General features: G+C 35.9%; 2 protein-coding genes across 2 annotated transcripts; both read right to left on the minus strand.

Moving 5' to 3' along the window:
• Positions 1-260: 260 nt before the first annotated feature.
• Positions 261-6,392, minus strand: OR6C207 (olfactory receptor family 6 subfamily C member 207). The gene is made up of 3 exons (XM_059887287.1): positions 6,377-6,392; positions 1,402-2,326; positions 261-394 (listed from the first exon to the last, which is right to left on the minus strand). The coding sequence occupies exons 1-3, from the start codon at positions 6,390-6,392 to the stop codon at positions 277-279; spliced, it is 1,059 nt and encodes a 352-aa protein (XP_059743270.1). The 3' UTR covers positions 261-276.
• A 7,643-nt stretch (positions 6,393-14,035) lies between these two features.
• On the minus strand, positions 14,036-14,983 carry OR6C278 (olfactory receptor family 6 subfamily C member 278). The gene has a single exon (XM_002687441.4). The coding sequence runs from the start codon at positions 14,981-14,983 to the stop codon at positions 14,036-14,038; it is 948 nt and encodes a 315-aa protein (XP_002687487.2).
• Between the last annotated feature and the right edge of the window lie 6,535 nt (positions 14,984-21,518).

A 21,518-nucleotide genomic window follows, 5' to 3' on the forward strand; every position in this document is an offset into this window, starting at 1 on the left:
TTTCTTATCCATTCATCTGCTGATGGACATCTAGGTTGCTTCCATGTCCTGGCTATTATAAACAGTGCTGTGATGAACATTGGGGTACACGTGTCTCTTTCCCTTCTGGTTTCCTCAGTGTGTATGCCCAGCAGTGGGATTGCTGGATCATAAGGCAGTTCTATTTCCAGTTTTTTAAGGAATCTCCACACTGTTCTCCATAGTGGCTGTACTAGTTTGCATTCCCACCAACAGTGTAAGAGGGTTCCCTTTCCTCCACACCCTCTCCAACATTTATTATTTGTAGACTTTTGGATCGCAGCCATTCTGACTGCTGTGAAATGGTACCTCATAGTGGTCTTGATTTGCATTTCTCTGATAATGAGTGATGTTGAGCATCTTTTCATGTGTTTGTTAGCCATCTGTATGTCTTCTTTGGAGAAATGTCTATTTAGTTCTTTGGCCCATTTTTTGATTGGGTCATTTATTTTTCTGGAGTTGAGCTGTAGGAGTTGCTTGTATATTTTTGAGATTAGTTGTTTGTCAGTTGCTTCATTTGCTATTATTTTCTCCCATTCTGAAGGCTGTCTTTTCACCTTGCTGATAGTTTCCTTTGATGTACAGAAGCTTTTAAGGTTAATTAGGTCCCATTTGTTTATTTTTGCTTTTATTTCCGATATTCTGGGAGGTGGGTCATAGAGGATCCTGCTGTGATGTATGTCAGAGAGTGTTTTGCCTATGTTCTCCTCTTGGAGTTTTATAGTTTCTGGTCTTATGTTTAGATCTTTAATCCATTTTGAGTTTATTTTTGTGTATGGTGTTAGAAAGTGTTCTAGTTTCATTCTTTTACAAGTGGTTGACCAGTTTTCCCAGCACCACTTGTTAAAGAGAGATACAATCATTTGTAATAGTTTCTTTCCTTAACTTAAAAATATTATTTTTATTGTTGCTCCTTGTGATGGTTATGTTTTTTCAAATGTCGTGGTCATATATCTCTTCTTAATGATAAGAAATGTGAAGGCAATACATTTTTAGGTTTTCTATTCTGTTTCTAATACTTGAAATGGTGCCTGACATCAAAAAACACTCTTGAAATCTAAAAAAGGAAAAGGCAATCACACAATTACCCTGTTCAAAATGTACAGTGAACTTGTAGGTTTTCCTTCTTTCATTTCATTGTTAGCCCTTTGGTAAACTCTTGTTAGTGTGTAATGTCATTCTTCTTACTGTCTTTTTTTAAAATATAAATTTATTTATTTTAATTGGAGGTTAATTCTTACTGTCTTTTTAAGAGAGCTGCCTGAAACAGTTTCCATACCAGGAAAGAAATGACTGAAAGCTTAAAGATACATACTTAGGAACAAATGATCTTTTCATGAAAAATTGATTCCTTTACTTAGCAAATTCCATTAGATCTTTGAGAATAATGCAATTCTTTTGATTGCATCACCAAAGGCTTGTTTAACTTGCTTGTTTCTCAAGGTGTAAATGAAGGGGTTCAGCATAGGAGCAATTGAAGTACTGAGCATTGCCACACCCTTATTAATACCTGCTGATTCCTTTGCTGAAGGCTTAACATAGATGAAAATACAGCTTCCATAGGTGATGGAGACCACAATCGAATGGGAAGAACATGTGGAAAATGCCTTTTTCCTTTGCTGGGCAGAAGGGAATTGTAAAATGGTCTTGATGATGTATACATACGACAGAATAACACACAGGAGGGTCATGATAAAGGTCAACACTGCACAGACTATGATCATTTGCTCTATAAGCCACGTTTCTGAGCATGAGATTTTTAGAAGGGGGACTGCATCACAGAAAAAATGGTCAATAACATTGGAGTCACAGAATTCTAGATGCAGGCCCAGGCTAAGTGGAGGGATTATGATTAACAAGCCAGCCATCCAGCAACAAAGGATGAGTCTTCTACAGACCATGTTGTTCATGATAGTCATATAATGCAGGGGTTTGCAGATGGCCACGTATCGATCATAGGACATGGTAGCCAGGAGAAAAAACTCAGTTACACCAAAAAGATCAGCAAAAAATATTTGACTGATACAGTTATTATATGCTATTGTTTTGTCACCTGTTGATATATTATACAAATATCTGGGAATACAAGCAGATGTAAATGAGATTTCTAAGAAGGAGAAATTTTGTAGGAAAAAGTACATGGCAGTTTTCAGGTGAGAGTCTATGAAGGTGAGGGAGATGATTGTCAGGTTCCCAGTTACACTCAACATGTAGGTGAGAAATAAAAAGATGAAAATCACAATCTTCAGTTGTGGATCATCAGTCAGTCCCAGCAGGGTAAAAGTTGTTACTGTGTGGTTTCTCATCACTGAATCCTGACTTTTATTCAATCTGCATTTACGATTCATAAATATTTGATATGCATAGAGTGGTTATTAATGGAGGCAAAACAATGCAAACAAACTCACAGGCATTAAAAAATTTTGTTCAGAAATATTTTCAGTACACTGGTATCCTAGGCTCCACAATTGTGTATTATTGATCATTTCAGGGGAGATTAAAAAATCAGAATTGCTTTATCTATATCATGCTATGAAATATTATTGGTGCTTCTTCCTCATTACATTTTATGTTTTGTTTCCACTTTACATTTTATCTATATCTTGGATTTGATTTTCCCTTATATTGGATTTAGCTGCTAATGTTTTGTCAGAGTAAGAGTTCTTTCTTACTCCCAGACTCATTCCTAAAACTGAATTCCAAACTTTCATTTTTACCTTCTTGTGTTTCCTTAAAATTTTGTTATTGACACAGTTGATCACAAATAGTTTGTCTCACTAAATGCATTCCATGTCCAATACTGAAGATGCTGAGCGCTAGGATTGCAACATAAACATCTATGTTGCCTTTAAACAACTTCTGTCTTACTCACCTATGCCCCTGAATCTATCTTATAATTTTCTGTTTAAAAACACTAATTTCCTACTGTGGTACAGAAGACAAGGAATATTTTGATGACAAATACATGATGTAGAATAACAATATATGTTGGGTATAAATATATAGGGGAGTAAAAGATCATTACAATTTTTCTTAGTTTTCAATCCATTTAGTTAAGGTTGAGACACATTTCAAAATATTATTATTAGTATTAATAACTACAAAAAATTCAGGTTAAATTATTAGGCATATTTTTAAAGATTAGCTTGCTTTCACTGTGACTCAGTTATGCCATTTACAAAGTGGAAATAATATTATTATCCTTCATATATATATATATAATGTTGAAAAATTAAATAAGTTAATATTTAGAGTACTTATAAAAAGTGCCTGGCTGATAATGAGTAATAAACAAATTTTAACTATTTCAATGACCTGGTCCACAATGATTTTCATTTTAGAGACAGACCATACATTCAATCATCAATACATTGTAATCACATTTTCTAATGAAACATAAATCTAATGAAAAAATTTATGCCAAAGTTCATCAAACACCTTCTTTTGACTAATAGAGTTCAGGAAAATTCATAGGAAAGTCTAGTTTTAACCATACAATAGTCATAGAATTCTCTCATAACTTACTTTAATATCACGTTTTCCTGTCATCATTTGGCTTTCTAATATCTAGACACTTCTTTTTTCCCCCTGAATTCTATGTTGATAGTTCTTAGCATTTCTTTACCATTTTCCTGAATTTTTTAAATTTAATAAACTTGACATATAACATTATATAAATTTAAAGTATATAAGGTATTACTTTGATACATTTATAATTGCAACATGATTGCTCATGTAGTGGATAATTATCACCTTACATAATTATAATATAATATTACTATCTACAATTACTGTAATATATACATTAGATCTCTTTGATTTACTTACTACTCATTGCAAGTTTTTACCTAAAGCTTTACTTAACATATGTACTCTTTTGGGGTATTTTCTTGAACTTCTAATCTCCAAAATGATTGATCTTCAGTTATATACCCAAATTCACTGCAAATATAAAACATCCAAAATGAAACTCTTGATTTTTCACACTCTCTTCCTATTTTTTAATAACCAAACCGATATTTCCCACTTCCATCTCTGTCCCCAGTCTTGAATTTTGTGGGACAAGCACATACTCAGCCACTTGTTTTCAGTTTTTAGTTTCCACGTGTATTAATTTGTCACATATAAATTATGTTATTTTTAGATGATCTCTTATTTTTTTGTAGCTCAAAATAATCTTATCAATAACTATATACTGTCTAAGATTAAAGTGCTCTGAAAATGATGTTTAATGGATACCCACGTTAGAATTTCCACTGATAAATTTTGTACAATCAGGAAAGATTAACTTACTAGAGGCAAATATTACCCAAGTATCAAAAAATGTAACTGAAATGCAGAATTTATAATACTTACATTCTTGCAGTTAATCATTCTTATAGCTACCACTTGAAAATGACTATAATGGTGCACTGGGATGACCCAGAGGGATGGTATGGGGAGGGAGGAGGGAGGAGGGTTCAGGATGGATTTTCTTTTAAAAATTTAGAAAAAAATAATTAATAAAAAATAAAATAAAATAAAATAAAAAAAAAGAAAATGACTATAATGCAAATAGTATTAGAAGCATGAGAATTTCTGGTTACTAATGATTGAATGGGCGATAGAGGGTGAGATGGTTGGATGGCTTCCCCAATTCAATGGACTTAAACTTGGGCAGACTCTGGGAGATGGTGAGGAACAAGGAAGGCTGGCATGCTGCAGTCTGTGGGGTCAAGAAGAATCAGACACCACTTGGTGATTGAACAACAACAACAACAACACTGATTGAATCTGGTCACTCCTAGAGTAACAGCAGCTTGGGAATGCATAATTTCCTTAAAACTTTTTGTCTTCAAATATGTCAACTTCCTCACAATAGATTTGGTGCTAAGACAAATCTAGGAAATAGCTTTAAAAGAAAAAAGAAAAAGTTTCAATAAATGAGAGGAAAAGCAGGCTCAAAGGAACACCTACTAGTTTTCGACAAGCTGATGTTCTGAACTATTATGCTCAGAGAGAGAGGATTTTCTCTTAATATTATATTTATTTCATTTGCTGAATCTGCAACAAAATTAATAAATAAGAGAGCCCTTGGTGACTCAGGATCAAAAACTACTAATTTAGCATCTGTGTAATCATCTTGTATCAATTAACCTTTGGGTAATTGAAACAAGACAAACTAATATAATAACAGAGGGAAAATGACCTTTAGAGACAGGGAAAGCAACAGAATCACTCTAGGGACTGGGAAGACAACTGACTTTAATTAAAAACAAAACATAGTCCAGTTTCTTTTAACTAACTATTGTGTAAGGTAAAGATGATATATCTCTCTCTCTACTTTTTCTATTTGTTATAAAATGAATATATTATATATTAAGACATTTGATGAGACATATGACAATAAGAAATTAAAGTGAAAAAGAATAAAGGAAGACTTAAAATAGAGATAATAGGTAATTTTGGAGCATGTCCTTCCATACTTTTCCTCCTGCAGATCTATCCATGTGTATCACATGTAATAATTAGAAATGCATAAACATTACTGAAAAATACTTCCATACTGTGGTACTCAGATTGTCACAGTTATTTTACACTTGGGCTTCCCAGGTGGCTCAGTGGTAAAGAATGAACCTGCAATGCCGGAGTCATAGGTTCAATCCCTGGTTTGGAGAAATCCCCTGGAGAAGGAAATGGCAACCTACTCCAGTACTACTGCCTGGGAAATCCCATGGACTGAGGAACCTGGTGAGCTACAGTCCATGGGTTGCAAAGAGTTGGCCACAACAGAGTGACTAAACAACAACAATTTTACACTTAGATGTGTGTGAGCCTATTATGTGTGAGCCTAAATAATTTATCAATAATTATTTGCATGCATTATTTTAAATCTATTTAATTTCAGTCCACTGTATTACTGTAACAACAGCATTTAAATTCAAATTTATCACTGTTGTAAATAAATGCTGTTTCAAGTTTTACCGTTGTAAAATATCACTCTGTAGATAATTATGCTGTTTCTAATTACCTTTAATCATTTTAGCATTTTTATGTTTTCTATAATATAAAAAAATTACAAGAAATTTTTGGAAAGTATTTCTGCACATTGTCCAGAAAAATGGATCAAAGTAAAAATTTCTTTGAGGTACTGAGATTCGTACTTAGAACTATAATGTACTAATACTAATAATTAGTATGTTCCTTCAAGTCACGTGTATAAGAGTATCTTTCTGCATACACTCAAGAATGCAATTCTGCTTTTCCTTTAAATAATTATTCAATTCAGTTCAGTCGTTCAGTCGTGTCTGACTCTTTGCAACCCCATGAACCGCAGCATGCCAGGCCTCCCTGTCCATCACCAACTCCTGGAGTCCACCCAAACCCATGTACATTGAGTCGGTGATGCCATCCAACCATCTCGTCCTCTGTTGTCCCCTTTTCCTCCTGCCCTCAATCTTTCTTAGCATCAGGGTCTTTCCAAATGAGTTCATCACATCAGGTGGCCAAAGTATTCATTTGTGGACTAATATAGGTCAAGGCTGGATTGCAGATTGAAGCAATATTTGCATACAGTAAGTGGAACCTTTAAAATATTTTAGTGAATTTTTAAAATATATACTTCCCTAATCATTGCTTTCACTGTAAAGACAATAAGCATTTCCATATTCCCACAAATTTCCTTTGTGTCCTTTCCTAGTAAACTTTCTATCCTGGGCAGCTAGTGATCTTTCTGTCATTTTAAATCAGATTTCATTTTTATTTTTCTTGTGTTTCATTTGAATGGAATAATCATGGCATTATTCCCTTATAATTTTTTAATATTCAATTTTATTATTGCATATACAAGTAGTTCACTTACATTACTGAGAAATATCCATGATTTAGACATATTGCCACTTTTTTAATAGTTTTTTTACTTGCTTTGTAATTCCTTTTTTCCTTTCTTTTTCTTTTGCCCTCTTCTTTTGTCCTTTGATGACTTTCTATAGTGGAATGTTTCTTTTTCCCTCTTTTTGTTTTGTTTTCACTGTGTACAGTATGTTTATTTTTATGTTGGAAATGTATATGTTTATAAATGCACCCAAGCTGAACAAGACCTGACACCAAAACAAGACAGAACTTACAAGAGTGGAAAATCAGAGTTCACTCTTTCTCATGAGCATAGATGTAAAAATGAAACAAAATATTGAATCCAGAACTGTATAAAAGGAATAATACATCATTACAAAGCAGAGTTTGGACCAGAAATGCAAGTTTAGTTTTAACATTAGTCAGTCAATGTAACAAACCACATTAACAAAATAAAGGAGAGAAAAATAATCTCAATACATGTGGAAAAAGCATCTGTCAAAATTCAGCACACATACATGATATCCTCAGAAACTAGAACTAGAAGGGAAATTTTCCAATCTGATGAAAAGCATGCAAGAAAAACCTACAGCTAACATCATTTTTAAACAGTGAAAAAATTGGATGCTGTCCTCTAATGTTAAGAACAAGACAGGATATTCATTCACATAACTTCAGTTCAACAGTAGTTTAAGTTTCCAACTATTCCAATAAACGAAGAAGAAGAATAAATACATAAAAAGATCTGGAATAAGGAGACAGAAGTGCCTTTTTTCATCAGATCAGATCAGATCAGTTGCTCAGCCGTGTCTGACTCTTTGCGACCCCATGAATCGCAGCACGGCCAGGCCTCCCTGTCCATCACCAGCCCCCGGAGTTCATCAGACACATGTCCATCGAGTCAGTGATGCCATCCAGCCATCTCATCCTCTGTCATCCCCTTCTCCTCCTGCCCCCAATCCCTCCCAGCATCAGAGTCTTTTCCAATGAGTCAACTCTTCGCATGAGGTGGCCAAAGTACTGGAGTTTCAGCTTCAGCATCATTCCTTCCAAAGAAATCCCAGGGCTGATTTCCTTCAGAATGGACTGGTTGGATCTCCTTGCAGTCCAAGGGACTCTCAAGAGTCTTCTCCAACACCACAGTTCAAAAGCATCAATTCTTTGGCACTCAACCTTCTTCACAGTCCCACTCTCACATCCATACATGACCACTGGAAAAACCATAGCCTTGATTAGACGAACCTTTGTTGGCCAAGTAATGTCTCTGCTTTTGAATATGCTATTTAGGTTGGTCATAACTTTCCTTCCAAAGAGTAAGTGTCTTTTAATTTCATGGCTGCAGTCACCATCTGCAGTGATTTTGGAGCCCCCCAAAATAAAGTCTGACACTGTTTCCACTGTTTCCCCATCTATTTCCCATGAAGTGATGGTACTGGATGCCATGATCTTCATTTTCTGAATGTTGAGCTTTAAGCCAACTTTTTCACTCTCCACTTTCACTTTTATTAAGAGGCTTTTTAGTTCTTCTTCACTTTCTGCCATAAGGGTGGTGTCATCTGCATATCTGCGGTTATTGATATTTCTCCCGGCAATCTTGATTCCAGCTTGTGTTTCTTCCAGTCCAGCGTTTCTCATGATGTACTCTGCATATAAGTTAAATAAGCAGGATGACGATATACAGCCTTGACGTACTCCTTTTCCTATTTGGAACCAGTCTGTTGTTCCATGTCCAGTTCTAATTGTTGCTTCCTGACCTGCATACAAATTTCTCAAGAGGCAGATCATGTGGTCTGGTATTCCCATCTCTTTCAGAATTTTCCACAGTTTATTGTGATCCACACAGTTAAAGGCTTTGGCATAGTCAATAAAGCAGAAGTAGATGTTTTTTCTGGAACTCTCTTGCTTTTTCTATGATCCAGTGGATGTTGGCAATTTGATTTCTGGTTCCTCTTCCTTTTCTAAAACCAGCTTGAACATCAGGAGATTCATGGTTCGCATATTGCTGAAGCCTGGCTTGGAGAATTTTGAGCATTACTTTACTAGCATGTGATATGAGTGCAATTGTGCAGTAGTTTGAGCATTCTTTGGCATTGCCTTTCTTTGGGATTGGAATGAAAACTGACCTTTTCCAGTCCTGTGGCCACTGCTGAGTTTTCCAAATTTGCTGACATATTGAGTATAGCACTTTCACAGCATCATCTTTCAGGATTTGGAATAGCTCAACTGGAATTCCATCACCTCCACTAGCTTTGTTTGTAGTGATGCTTTCTAAGGCCCACTTGACTTCACATTCCAGGATGTCTGGCTCTAGGTCAGTGATCACACCATCATGATTATCTGGATTGTGAAGATCTTTTTTGTACAGTTTTTCTGTGATTTCTTGCCATCTCTTCTTGATTTCTTCTGCTTCTGTTGGGTCCATACCATTTCTGTCCTTTATCGAGCCCATCTTTGCGTGAAATATTCCTTTGGTATTTCTGATTTTCTTGAAGAGATATCTAGTCTTTCCATGATTGTGTACACAGGAAATTTTAAGGCATTTACAAAAAATTAAAAAATTTAAAATAAATACTAAACTAATATGTGAATTTAATAAGATTTCAGATGCAAAATCAATGTATAAAAATAAGTTGCATTTCTATACACTAGAAACAAACTTGAAAATGAAATTTAAAATACCATTTATAATAGCATAGAAATCAGAAAATATTTAGAAATATTTTTGAAAAAATATGTGTAAAACTTCTTCACTAAAAAATTTACTGAGATACATTTTAAAAGGCTGAAATAAATATGAAAATATGTCACGTCTGTGGGTTGGCAGATTCATTGTTGTTTGTCAGTTCTTCCCAAATTGACTTCTAAATTCAAATGCAATTTAATCACTATCCCAACAGGCTTTTTTAAAAGAAAAACTGAAAAGCTATATGTAAAATTTATATGGGAAAGGGAAGCAACTGATATCAAGTCAAACCTATCTGGAAAATGCTACAGAATTTACAGTATGTAGTTTCCAGACACTTTAAAGCCACAGTGATAAAAACAGTGAGGTACTGATGTAAAGATCAACACACAGATAAATAACATAAAATGGATCATCCAGATTCAGAAATACATGGCCAACTGATTTTGACAAAGGCACTGGAGTAATTCAGCGTGTAGGCAAAGATTTCTTGGGACACACAATCAAGTACAAACCATAAAAGGAATAATTGATACACTGGATTTCAAAAAAATTAAAACTGCTCTTCAAAAGACATCATTAAGAAAATAAAAAAACAAATCCCAGACAGGGAGAAAATAGTCACTAAATATATATTTGAAAAAGGATTTGTATGAGAAAGCACTGATGTAGAAATTGTTAGACAGTCAGTGTAGAAGTCAGAGTCTTTGTTCTTTTTCTAATTTCAATTTTAATTCTCACACACAAGCGTTTTGGCTCCACTAGCCTAAAGCTGTATTTGTTCCAGTTTCTAGGCATTCAGAGGAATTCCTCCCTGATCTGGAGTGTCATAAAACATTCAGACCCAGGACAAGACAATCATTGACTGCTGTACAGTTTATCAAGGAGAAAAATTCCAGGTAGACAATTAGCTCTTAAACATACATCTGTACTGCACTGTGCTTACTCAGTTATGTCCGACTCTTTGTGGTCCCAGGACTGTAGCCCCACAGGCTCCTCTGTCCATGGGGTGAGAACCTCCAGGTGAGAACACTGGAGTGGGTTGCCATCTGGCTCCTAAATAACGGTCTGGAGGTTTCGAGAAATGGTCGAGGGATGGCATCGATATGTCTAGAAAAACTGAGAAACTGGGAGATCCAAGAAAGCCATAAAAATGACAAACAGGACATTGCACAATTTAAACTGATTGGTCAAAAATTACACATATCTGGGCCCAAGCCAACCAAAACTGAACAGATTAATTCTAATAAAGATATAAAAACTGCTGTTATTCCCATCTTTTGGGGCTCTTTACCCCTTCTCAGTGTCTATGCTGAGGGCTTTGTGTCTCTATCCTTTTAAACATAAACTTTGCCTGCGTGAGCGTTTGCTGGTTTGTGAAATTCATTCTTTGGCTCCGTGAACAGAATCCTGTTTCCCGTTTCAGCCCCACCAGATGTTCACCAGCCCATAAGCTCTCTGAAACTCATCTTTTTGGGGTTTTATGGAGGCTTTATTATGTAGTGATTATTGGTTAAATCATTGGTCTCTGTACATTGAACTGATTCTCCAGCGAGGGCCCTCTCTCTCACTGAGGTGAGGGATTTCAGTTCAGTTCAGTACAGTTGCTCAGTTGTGTCCGACTCTTTGCAACCCCATGGACTGCAGCACGCCAGGCTTCCCTGTCCATCACCAGCTCCCAGAGTTTGCTCAAACTCATGTCCATTGAGTTGGTGATGTCATCCAACCATCTCATCCTCTGTCATCCCCTTCTCCTCCTGCTTTCAATGTTTCCCAGCATCAGGGTCTTTTCCAATTTGGGGACTGTAAATTCCAACCCTCTAATCAGGTGATTGATTTCCCTGGCAACCAGGCTTCATCTTTAGGTGACCTAAGGGCTTCCCACATCTTCTGATTAACACAACAAAAGATACCTTTATTGCTCTCATCCCTTAAGAATCTCCAAGGGTTGTAGGAGCATCCTGTCAGGAACTGGATGATGACAAATAGATTTTTTTTTTTTACTATAAATCACAAAATCACACAGCCCAGAGATCTTTATTGTTCATGATAAGATAATAGTATCAGTGCTATGATTACTGTGTTGTTTTCTGAGCCCATTTTGTTTTTTGGCAAATATACAATAGATATTCTGATGATCCTTTCATAAAATTTCAAAGGTGAAGCATAGACATGTTGTAAAAATGTGAAATCTGAAAGGAATAGCCCTTTTAGTAACAGTAGGTATGGCTGAATGATGGGTTGGTTATCATGTGCAGGAATATTAACTAGCATCAAGGTTTAGCTCTAGGTGTTCACTGAAATCATATTTATAATGGCTTGTCTCTTATCTGAAAAATGTATATGTGTGTATATTTTCTGAGAAGATTTTATTGTGGTAAGAACACTTTGTGAGAACTACCCTTTTAACAGATTTTTAGTGTAGAATACATTATTGTTGATTATAGGTACAATGTTGTAAAGCAGGTCTTTAGAGTTTATTAATGTTACTTAACTAAAATTTTATGCCTTTTCATTAATAAGTCTCCATTGCCCTGTCCCTTTCAGCCCTGTTCCCTGGTAATCACTATTCCAGATTTTAATTTTATTAATTTGACTATTTTAGAAATTTCATGTAAATACAATCATGAAGTTTTTGTCTTTCTGTATCTGGTTTATTTCACTTAGGATACTGTCTTCAAGGTCCATCCACAGTGTCACATGTTGCTGAATTTTCTTCTTTTTGAAGGCCAAGTAGTATTCCACTGTGTGTATATACCACATTTAACTTATCCATTAATTGGTAGGTAGACATTTAGGTTGTTTCTACATATTAGTTATTGTGAATATTGCTACAATGAACATAAGTGTGCACACATCTCTTTGAGATCCTTTTTAGTTCTTTTGGATATACACCCGGAAATGAGATGGCTAGATCATAGGGTAGTATGTTATATTTAATTTTTTAAGGAACCTGAGTGACTTTTAAATAAGAAAACTGAAGGGAAAAAAGTGTGCTCCAATAAAGAATGAGAATATATATAAAATACAGGGAAACAGCAGTCAGAAAAGACTAAATGTGAACCTCTTAAACACAGGTTCAAGAGCCTATAGCATGAATTGTAGAGAATGGAGGAAATAGTTTCAGACGATGATCTGTGTAAATTTCTTTTTCTAGGAAATGTGGTAAATAGTGTGTGTTCTTCCAATGTATAACCATTTATATCATTAAAAAATGGAATACCTTTATGTACCACTCTTTGTATTTCTTTTGAAAACATTTATAAGTTTCTAAGATTCCATACATCTGGCTGTTTTTACTTTATTTCTTTTACTTAATTTTTGTTGTGTGCTTGCCTATTTTAGAGACATTGTGTGTTGGCATTTCAATATATGTGTCTGCATCTGGCAGGCTTTTGTAATACCAAAATATTTAAATTCTTCAAAATAGTTGTTATCCATTCTCACAATTTTCCCTTTCTTTTTTTTTTTTTGAGAAAATCTTAGAACATTTAAGAGGCTTCCCAGGTGGTGCAGTGCTAAAGACTCTGCCTGTCAATGCAGAAGGCATAAGAGACACCAGTTCGATCCGTGGGTTGGGAAGATACCCTGGAGTAGGAAATGGCAACCCATTCCAGTATTCTTGCCTGGAAAATCCCATGGACAGAGGAGCCAGAAGGGCTACAGTCCATGGGGTCACAAAGAGTTGGACATGACTGGGCATGTATGCATTACTACTACTACCATAACATTTAAAAGTCTTATTATTAAAAATTTAATGTGCAATTTGTATAATTTTTGTTTTAATATTTAGTATGTAGTTTTGCTATAGATTAATTGAAAATAAGTGCCTGAGTTTATTTCTGGGTTCTCTACTCTCTTCCCTTGATCAGTATGTCTATTTTTGTTCCTGTACCAAACTGTTTTGTTTAGTTTTTAGTATTTAGTATTAAGCAAAATACTGTTTATTTATTATTTCCATAATTGTAAAGGTTTATAATTCTCCTTCATAAAAAATGTTTATTACTGAAAGTTAACTTTTGCTTTCTTTAACATAGTGTTTCTTCTGTTCACTCCTGAAGGTACGTGGGAATAAAATTCTGCTGGTTGTCTCTATTTCTAGTGCCTAAAGCAGTACCTACCCCAAAGGAATTACCCAATACATATTTGTTTTGTGAATCAATGAATAAGTAATTTGAAAGTTTTGGATTTGCAAAACTAGTGGCAACCATTACTTATTCTTTCTCTGGAAAATGTAAGAATTTATCAACTTACTGTTCTCTTTTGGTAGGTCTAATTTGGAGATATGCTTCTGTTTGACCTGTTGTGCTTCATTTTTTGATATTTTTAATTTGGAGGTGAGGCCAGGATTTAAATTTTAAAAAATTATTAGCATGCTGGGTTATGGAAGGTTCTTAAATGATGTTTCTGAAGAAGTTGTCACTAGATCAAGATGAATGAGAGTGTTTTGAGTAAATTAACCTGATGGCAAAACTTGGTAGTTCAGTATGTGTTTATTTGGCTTTACATTCTCTTATTTTTTTGGGAAAGTATTGTGATTCTTTTGATTGAATTATTGAAGGCTTGTTTGACTTGCTTGTTTCTCAGTGTGTAAATGAAAGGGTTCAGCACTGGAGCGATGGAAGTAGTGAGCATGGTCACACCTTTGTTAATGGCCACTGAGTCCTTTGCTGAAGGTTTGATGTAGATGAAGATGCAGCTACCATAGGTGATTGAAACCACAATTATGTGGGAAGAGCAAGTAGAAAAGGCCTTTTTCTTTTGCTGGGCAGAAGGGAATTCTAAAATTGTCTTGATGATATAAATGTAAGACAGAACTACACACATCAGTGTCATAAGGAGGGTCAGCACAGCACAGATGATAACAGTCTGTTCCATGTACCAAGTATTTGAACACGAAATTTTCAGGAGGGGAGATGCATCACAGATAAAATGATCAATGGTATTAGAATCACAAAATTCCAATTCTAGGCCTAGGCTAAGTGGGGGGATTATAATAAACAGACCAGCTACCCAACAACAAAAGACAAGTCTTCTGCAGACCATGCTACTCATGATGGTCACATAATGCAGGGGTTTGCAGATGGCCACATAGCGATCATAGGACATAGCAGCTAGGAGAAAAAATTCGGTTACACCAAAGAGGTCAGTAAAAAATACTTGGCTGGCACAGGCATTGTAGGTAATGACCTTGTCACCTGTCACAATGTTATACAGGTATCTGGGAATATAAGCTGATGTGAATGAGATCTCCAAAAAGGAGAAATTTTGTAGGAAATAATACATGGCTGTCTTAAGGTGGGAATCCAGGAAGATGAGGAAGATGATGGTCAGATTCCCAGTTATGCTTAGCATGTAGGTGAGAAAGAGAAAGATAAGAAGCAAAATCTGCAGTTGAGGGTCATCTGTCAGTCCCAGCAGAATGAATGTTGTTACCGTACTGTTTCTCATTGCTGACTGCTGAGTTCTGTTAAATATGCTGTTAACATTGAAATGCTTCATTTAGGATTATTTTAGCAGTATGGAAGGTACCATATTCAAGTTTTTCCTTATTTATCATTATTTAAAATATTTACAATTTAAATATTCATTTTGTAAAGGACTACTTTTGACTGTGGTGGGTATGTCATTTTGTAGGAGCAAAGATGTCTTGTGATATTCAAGAGTTCTCTGGTTGCTGTTGTTGCTTGATATTTCATTCTTTATTAAAGTATTAAGACGTGTAAGATCATTTGGGTTCACTGTGCACATACTCTGTAGTCACTTGAAGTCTCTGAGCTCTATGGTTAAAGAATTTTGTTTTCTGTTTTTGTTCATTGCATACAAGTCCCCTCAACACCCCTAAACTATCATGTGTACACACACACACTCACACACACAAACACACAAAACTTCTTCAGCTCCCCACCTGACACTGCTTCTGTCAAGGTTTCTCTGTCCCTAAGTAATCACTTATAATCCACAGTGATGCAAAATATAGAATGTCTTAAAGTGCAATATAGTTGTACTTATGCACAATATACATTTATATTTTCATGAAATGCCCTGGTAAATAAACTTCAAAGATAGTACAGACGATGTATTTCTCTGGCTTTTATCTGTCTGTTAGTATTCTCTTCACTTCTTTCATGTCTCACCATACTAATATCCCCTTTTTATTTTCATTAATTCTTATGTTTTGCTATGTCTTTCAGATGGTCATTTCTAAATTGATATCTTTGTCTTGTAAAACTTGATTCTCAGATGAAATTTGACATATCTACTTGAACATTCACATGGACTATGTCGCAAATAAAACTCATGGTCTTTATCTCTCCCCCTTCTCCTCTTAAAATGTCCCTTTCAACAAAGATAATAGATTACATTTATTGAGCATATTCCATGTGACAGATTTTTTGGTAAATACTTCTCACACATCATATGTTTTCTGTCTTCAACTAACTTGAATAACTACTATTGATTTTCAGTTTCACCTTGAAGCCCTCTGGAAAGTTTCCTGAAAGTCCAATCACTATGCTATCTCTTATCCAAGCCTCTGTGTTCCCATAGAAATCAATGCTTGCTACCATTTTAACACTTAAGAAAGAACACTTACTTGTGTATTACGTGTCCTCCATACCCCTCAATTCATGTGTATGTGGACTCACTTTACTGTGTGAACTAGTGTATTATTTTACTGATATGGGACAGGGTCAGCTCTGACTGACTCAATAGAAGATGCAGCTAAGGCCTCAGGGTTATAGTACCTGACGTGAAGAAGAAGAGTTGAATGAGGCTCATGGTTTGTCTGAGCAACCTAAGAGGATTGGAAATATATCAGCAAATAAATTAGATTAAGTTGATATGTAGGAGAAATATTTCTGCTGCTCATCTCCTATCTTCCTCCAACTCTTTTCCTAAATCTCAGGCAACATATCCATCATGTCACTGAATGAACTTAGCCCTATCACTACCATTGGATATCATTCAATGTTCTAAAAAGTCTGTTTTTTCCTTCTAAAGTTACACAAAGTATAGTAAAACAAGATTTAAAAGAAGACTCACTGATATGTGGCTAACTGGTTTTTGTTTATCCTACTTTTTCAAAAGACATGTTTGAAATGAGGACAAGAATCTCTGATGAGGATGCAATTTCAGCCACATCATTCTTTGGGTAAACTGAGGAGTATACTTACCCAATTAAATGAATATAGCCCTTATTTTTTGCTGTGAATTTAATATATTTCTGGATGGTCATCAAATTTTAATCCCATTAGATGCCAGTATATTTTTGTGCATAAAACTCCAGTAAAATGATATTTTTATATCCAAAGGAACTGTGTTCTAAAAATATGAAAAAAGTATATTTTACCAAATATAGAAATTTATCACTCACATTTTCAATTTTTAAAAGACAGGTAAAATATATTTTCCAAAGCATAGCAAGACTTAAATCACACAAAACTGAATAAAGTTGAAATGACAAACCTCACTCTTATGACTGTCAATCATAGTCTCTGTTATTTGTTGAAACATATGCAGTCTTAAAACTCCTAAATTGAAAATGACAGTTAGGACGAAGATTTTTATATGAGCTTTTGGTTACTTTTGCTTATGAATCCACTATCATGTTCACAACAAATCCAAGATGCCTCTTAGAGGTATCTTTCTGAAGCATCCATCTTCAAACAATTACATGGATTTCCTTGTTGTATTCTTATAACCTTCTCTCAAGAAAGAAAGAAATATAATATTATATGAGGATGATGGAATGTCAGAAATCTTCTCCAGTTTGAGGAAAGTTGCTATGCTAACCTCTCAGGGCTCTGAACACATTAACTATACCTAGCTTGACATTTGCTTTATTTGTTAAAAATACAACCAAGTGAATAATCAGAGTCCCTGGTGACCCAAGAACAAAGTCACTAATGAATCTTTTGAGTAATTAAATTTGTGGTAAAAAATGTGGTAACTATATCTTCTTTGGATATAGTTTCCTTGGAGACAGGAGGACACTGCAGATAAAAGCCAGTAGGAAAACAGAAGGGGCTTCCCCAGTGGCTAAGTGGTAAAGAATCTGCCTGAAATGCAGGAGCCACAGGAGACACCAGTTTGATCCCTGGATCAGGAAGATCCCCTGGAGAAGGGCATGGCAACTCACTCCAGCATTCTTGCCTGGAGAATCCCAAGGACAGAGGAGCCTGGCAGGCTACAGTCCATAGGTCGCAGAGTTGAACACGACTGAAGTGACTTAGCATGCATGCATGCAGGACAACAGAAGAGTCTGGTTGTAAAATGAAATTTTAGCTTCTTCTTACTGTCACATGGAATAAACTGATGCACATGATATCAGTTCAGTTTGGTTCGGTTGCTCAGTCGTGTCTGGCTCTTTGCGACCCTATGGACTGCAGTATGCCAGGCCTCCTTGTCCATCACCAGCTGCTGGAGTTTACTCAAAGTCGTGTCCATTGAGTTGGTGATGCCATACAACCTTGTTAACCTCTCTTGTCCCCATCTCCTCCTGCCTGCAATCTTTCCCAGCATCAGGGTCTATTCTTTTTGTGTGTGTGTGAGTTCATTCTTTTTTTTTTTTTACTTTGCAATATTGTATTGGTTTTGCCATACATCAGGGTCTTTTCAAATGAGTCAGCTCTTCACATCAGGTGGCCAAAGTATTGGAGCTTCAGCTTCAACATGAGTCCTTCCAATGAATATTTAGGACTTGTTTCCTTTAGGATGGACTGGTTGGATCTCCTTGCAATCCAAGGGACTCTTAAGAGTCTTCTCCAACACCAAAGTTCAAAAACATCAATTCTTCACCATTAAGCTTTCTTTACAGTTCAACTCTCACATCCATACATGACTACTGGAAAAACCATAGCTTTGAATAGATGGACCTTTGTTGACAAAGTAATCTTTCTGATTTTTAATATGCTGTGTGGGTTGGTCATAACTTTTCTTCCAAGGAGTAAGCGTCTTTTAATTTCATGGCTGCAATCACCTGCAGTGATTTTGGAGCCCCCCAAAATAAAGTCTGTCACTGTTTCTACTGTTTCCCCATCTATTTGCCATGAAGTGATGGGACCAGATGCCATGATCTTCGTTTTCTGAATGTTGAGTTTTAAGCCAGCTTTTCCACTCTCCTCTTTCACTTTCATCAAGAGGCTTTTTAGTTCCTCTTCACTTTCTGCCATAAGGGTGGTGTCATCAGCATATCTGAGGTTATTCGTATTTCTCTTGGCAATCTTGATCCAGCTTGTGCTTCATCTAGCCCAGCGTTTCTCATGGTGTACTCTGAATATAAGTTAAATAAGCAGGGTGACAATATACAGCCTTGACGTACTCCTTTCCCTATTTGAAAACAGTCTGTTGTTCCATGTCCAGTTCTAACTGTTGCTTCCTGACCTGCATACAAATTTCTCAAGAGGCAGGTCAGGTGGTCTGGTATTCTCATCTCTTTCAGAATTTTCCAGAGTTTGCTGTGATCCACACAGTCAAAGGCTTTGGCATAGTCAATAAAGCAGAGATAGAAATAGATGTTTTTTCTGGAACTCTCTTGCTTTTTTGATGATCCCACAGATGTTGGCAATTTGACCTCTGGTTCCTCTGCCTTTTATAAAACCAGCTTGAACATCTGGAAGTTCATGGTTCACATACATTGAAGCCTGGCTTGGAGAATTTTGAGCACTACTTCCCTAGCATGTGAGATGAGTGCAATTGTGCAGTAGTTTGAGCATTCTTTGGCATTGCCTTTCTTTGGGCTTGGAATGAAAACTGACCTTTTCCAGTCCTGTGGCCACTGCCAAGTTTTACAAATTTGCTGGCATTTTGAGTGTAGCACTTTCAGCATCATCTTTTAGGATTTGAAAGAGCTCAATGTGAATTCCATTACCTTCACTAGCTTTGTTTGTAGTGATGCTTCTTAAGGCCCATTTGACTTCGCATTCTAGGATGTCTGGCTCTAGGTGAGTGATCACACCATTGTGATTATCCATACACATGGTATGGGAAGACCATTAAAAAACTACATTTCTTATTTATTAGTCTATACCATAAATTATTAACTATATTTAGGAACTTTTAATTAGATAAGAAATTTAAAAATATGTAAAATCATATAACCCATATAGACATTTTTCTTCAAATGTATCAACATATTTATAAGACTAAAAATAAGCATTAACAACAGATTAAGTATAATTGAATACACAAGTCAATGTTCTTAACCTTCTAAACATAGTCTAAATTAATACACATATAGTTATATATTAGTTATTTATTCTTATTAATTCATGTTCAACATCTTAGTATCTTAATGTTCCTTCAGATATTAAAATCAAAGTACTATAAATTCATGTCCTTTAAAGTTTTCCGTGCTCCTATGGTCAACTAATTTATGACAAAGGGGACAAAAATATGCAATGTGACAGGACAGTGTCTTTGATAAATCGAGCTGGGAAAACTGGACATTGTGCATGTGTGCTTAGTTGTGGCCAACTCTTTGTGACCTTATGAACTATAGCCTGTCAGGTTCCTCTGTTCATGGGGTTTTCCATGCAAGATTACTGGAGTAGGTTGCCATTTCCTCCTCAAGAGATCTTGCCCACCCAGGGATTGAACCCACGTCTCCTGTATTGGCAGGTGGATTCTTTAGCACTGAGCCATCTGTGAAGCCTGGGAAAACTGGACAGCCAAATGCAATAAGTAAATAAAATAGCATAAAACTGGGTTAGTACTACCTTACACACTGCACGAAAATTAACTCAAATGGATAAAAGACTTGAATGTAAAACCTGAAACTATAAAGTTCTCAGAAGAAAACACTGGCAGTACATGCCTTGACTCCAGTCTTGGTGATGATTTTTTTGGATTTGACACCAAAACCAAAGGCAACAAAAGCAAAAATAGACAAGTGGGGCCTCATCAAACTAAAAAGCATCTGCACATTGGTTCAGTTTAGTTCAGTGGCTCAGTTGTGTCTGACTCTTTGTGACCCCAAGGAATGAAGCACAGCAGGCCTCCCTGTTCATCACCAATTGCTGGGGCTTACTCAAATTCATATCCATCAAGTCGGTGATGCCATCCAACTGTCTCATCCTGTCGTCCCCTTCTCCTCCTGCCTTCAATCTTTCCCAGCATCAGGGTCTTTTCCAATGAGTCAGTTCTTCACATCAGGTGGCCAAAGTATTGTAGCTTCAGTTTCATCATCAGTTCTTTCAATGAATATTCAGGACTGATTTCCTTTAGGACTGATTGGTTTAATCTCCTTGCTGTCCAAGGGACTCTCAGGAGTTTTCTCCAACACTACAGTTCAAAAAATATCAGTTCTTGGGCACATAGTCATTATGTTATACATTAGATCCTCAGACATCTTCATACCTAAAAGTTTGTATTTTTCTTAATAACCAAACTCTCCTTTTTTCCCCCATCCCCCAATTTTTGGTGATCACTTTTCTACTCTCTGAGTTTTATTTTAATTTTTAGATTCCATGTAAAAGTGATACCATGCAGTATTTAACTAAGTCTGACTTTTCTCACTTAGCATAATGCCCCCAAGTTCAATCTATGTTGTCTTAAAAAGACAAGATTTTTTTCTTTTCAGTGGCTGAATATGCACTGTACATATTCACGTGCATTTTTTCTGTAGCCTTTAGGGGGAAAACTACTTTCTTTCAGCTTCTAGAGGCTGCATGCATTCTTTGACTCCTGGTCTTTTCCTTGTATCATTTGATCCTCTTGTTTCCATTGTCACATCTCCATCCACTAACTTGATTCTTTTTCCTTATGATTAAATGGTGCCCATTCACATAATCCAAGATAAATTTATCTTAAGATCCATAACTTTATCACATTTATCAAGTTCCTTTTGCCATGTAAGGTAACCTTCACAGGTTTCAGGGGTTAGAATATCTTTAGATGGATCATTATTCAGTGTATTGTGCATGAACACAATTGTCCAAGAAAAACATGGTCAAAATCTACAGTTATTAGTGAGTTTATTCTAGCC

The sequence above is a fragment of the Bos taurus genome, chromosome 5, assembly GCF_002263795.3.
Source record: "Bos taurus isolate L1 Dominette 01449 registration number 42190680 breed Hereford chromosome 5, ARS-UCD2.0, whole genome shotgun sequence".
Taxonomy (NCBI): Eukaryota; Metazoa; Chordata; class Mammalia; order Artiodactyla; family Bovidae; genus Bos; species Bos taurus.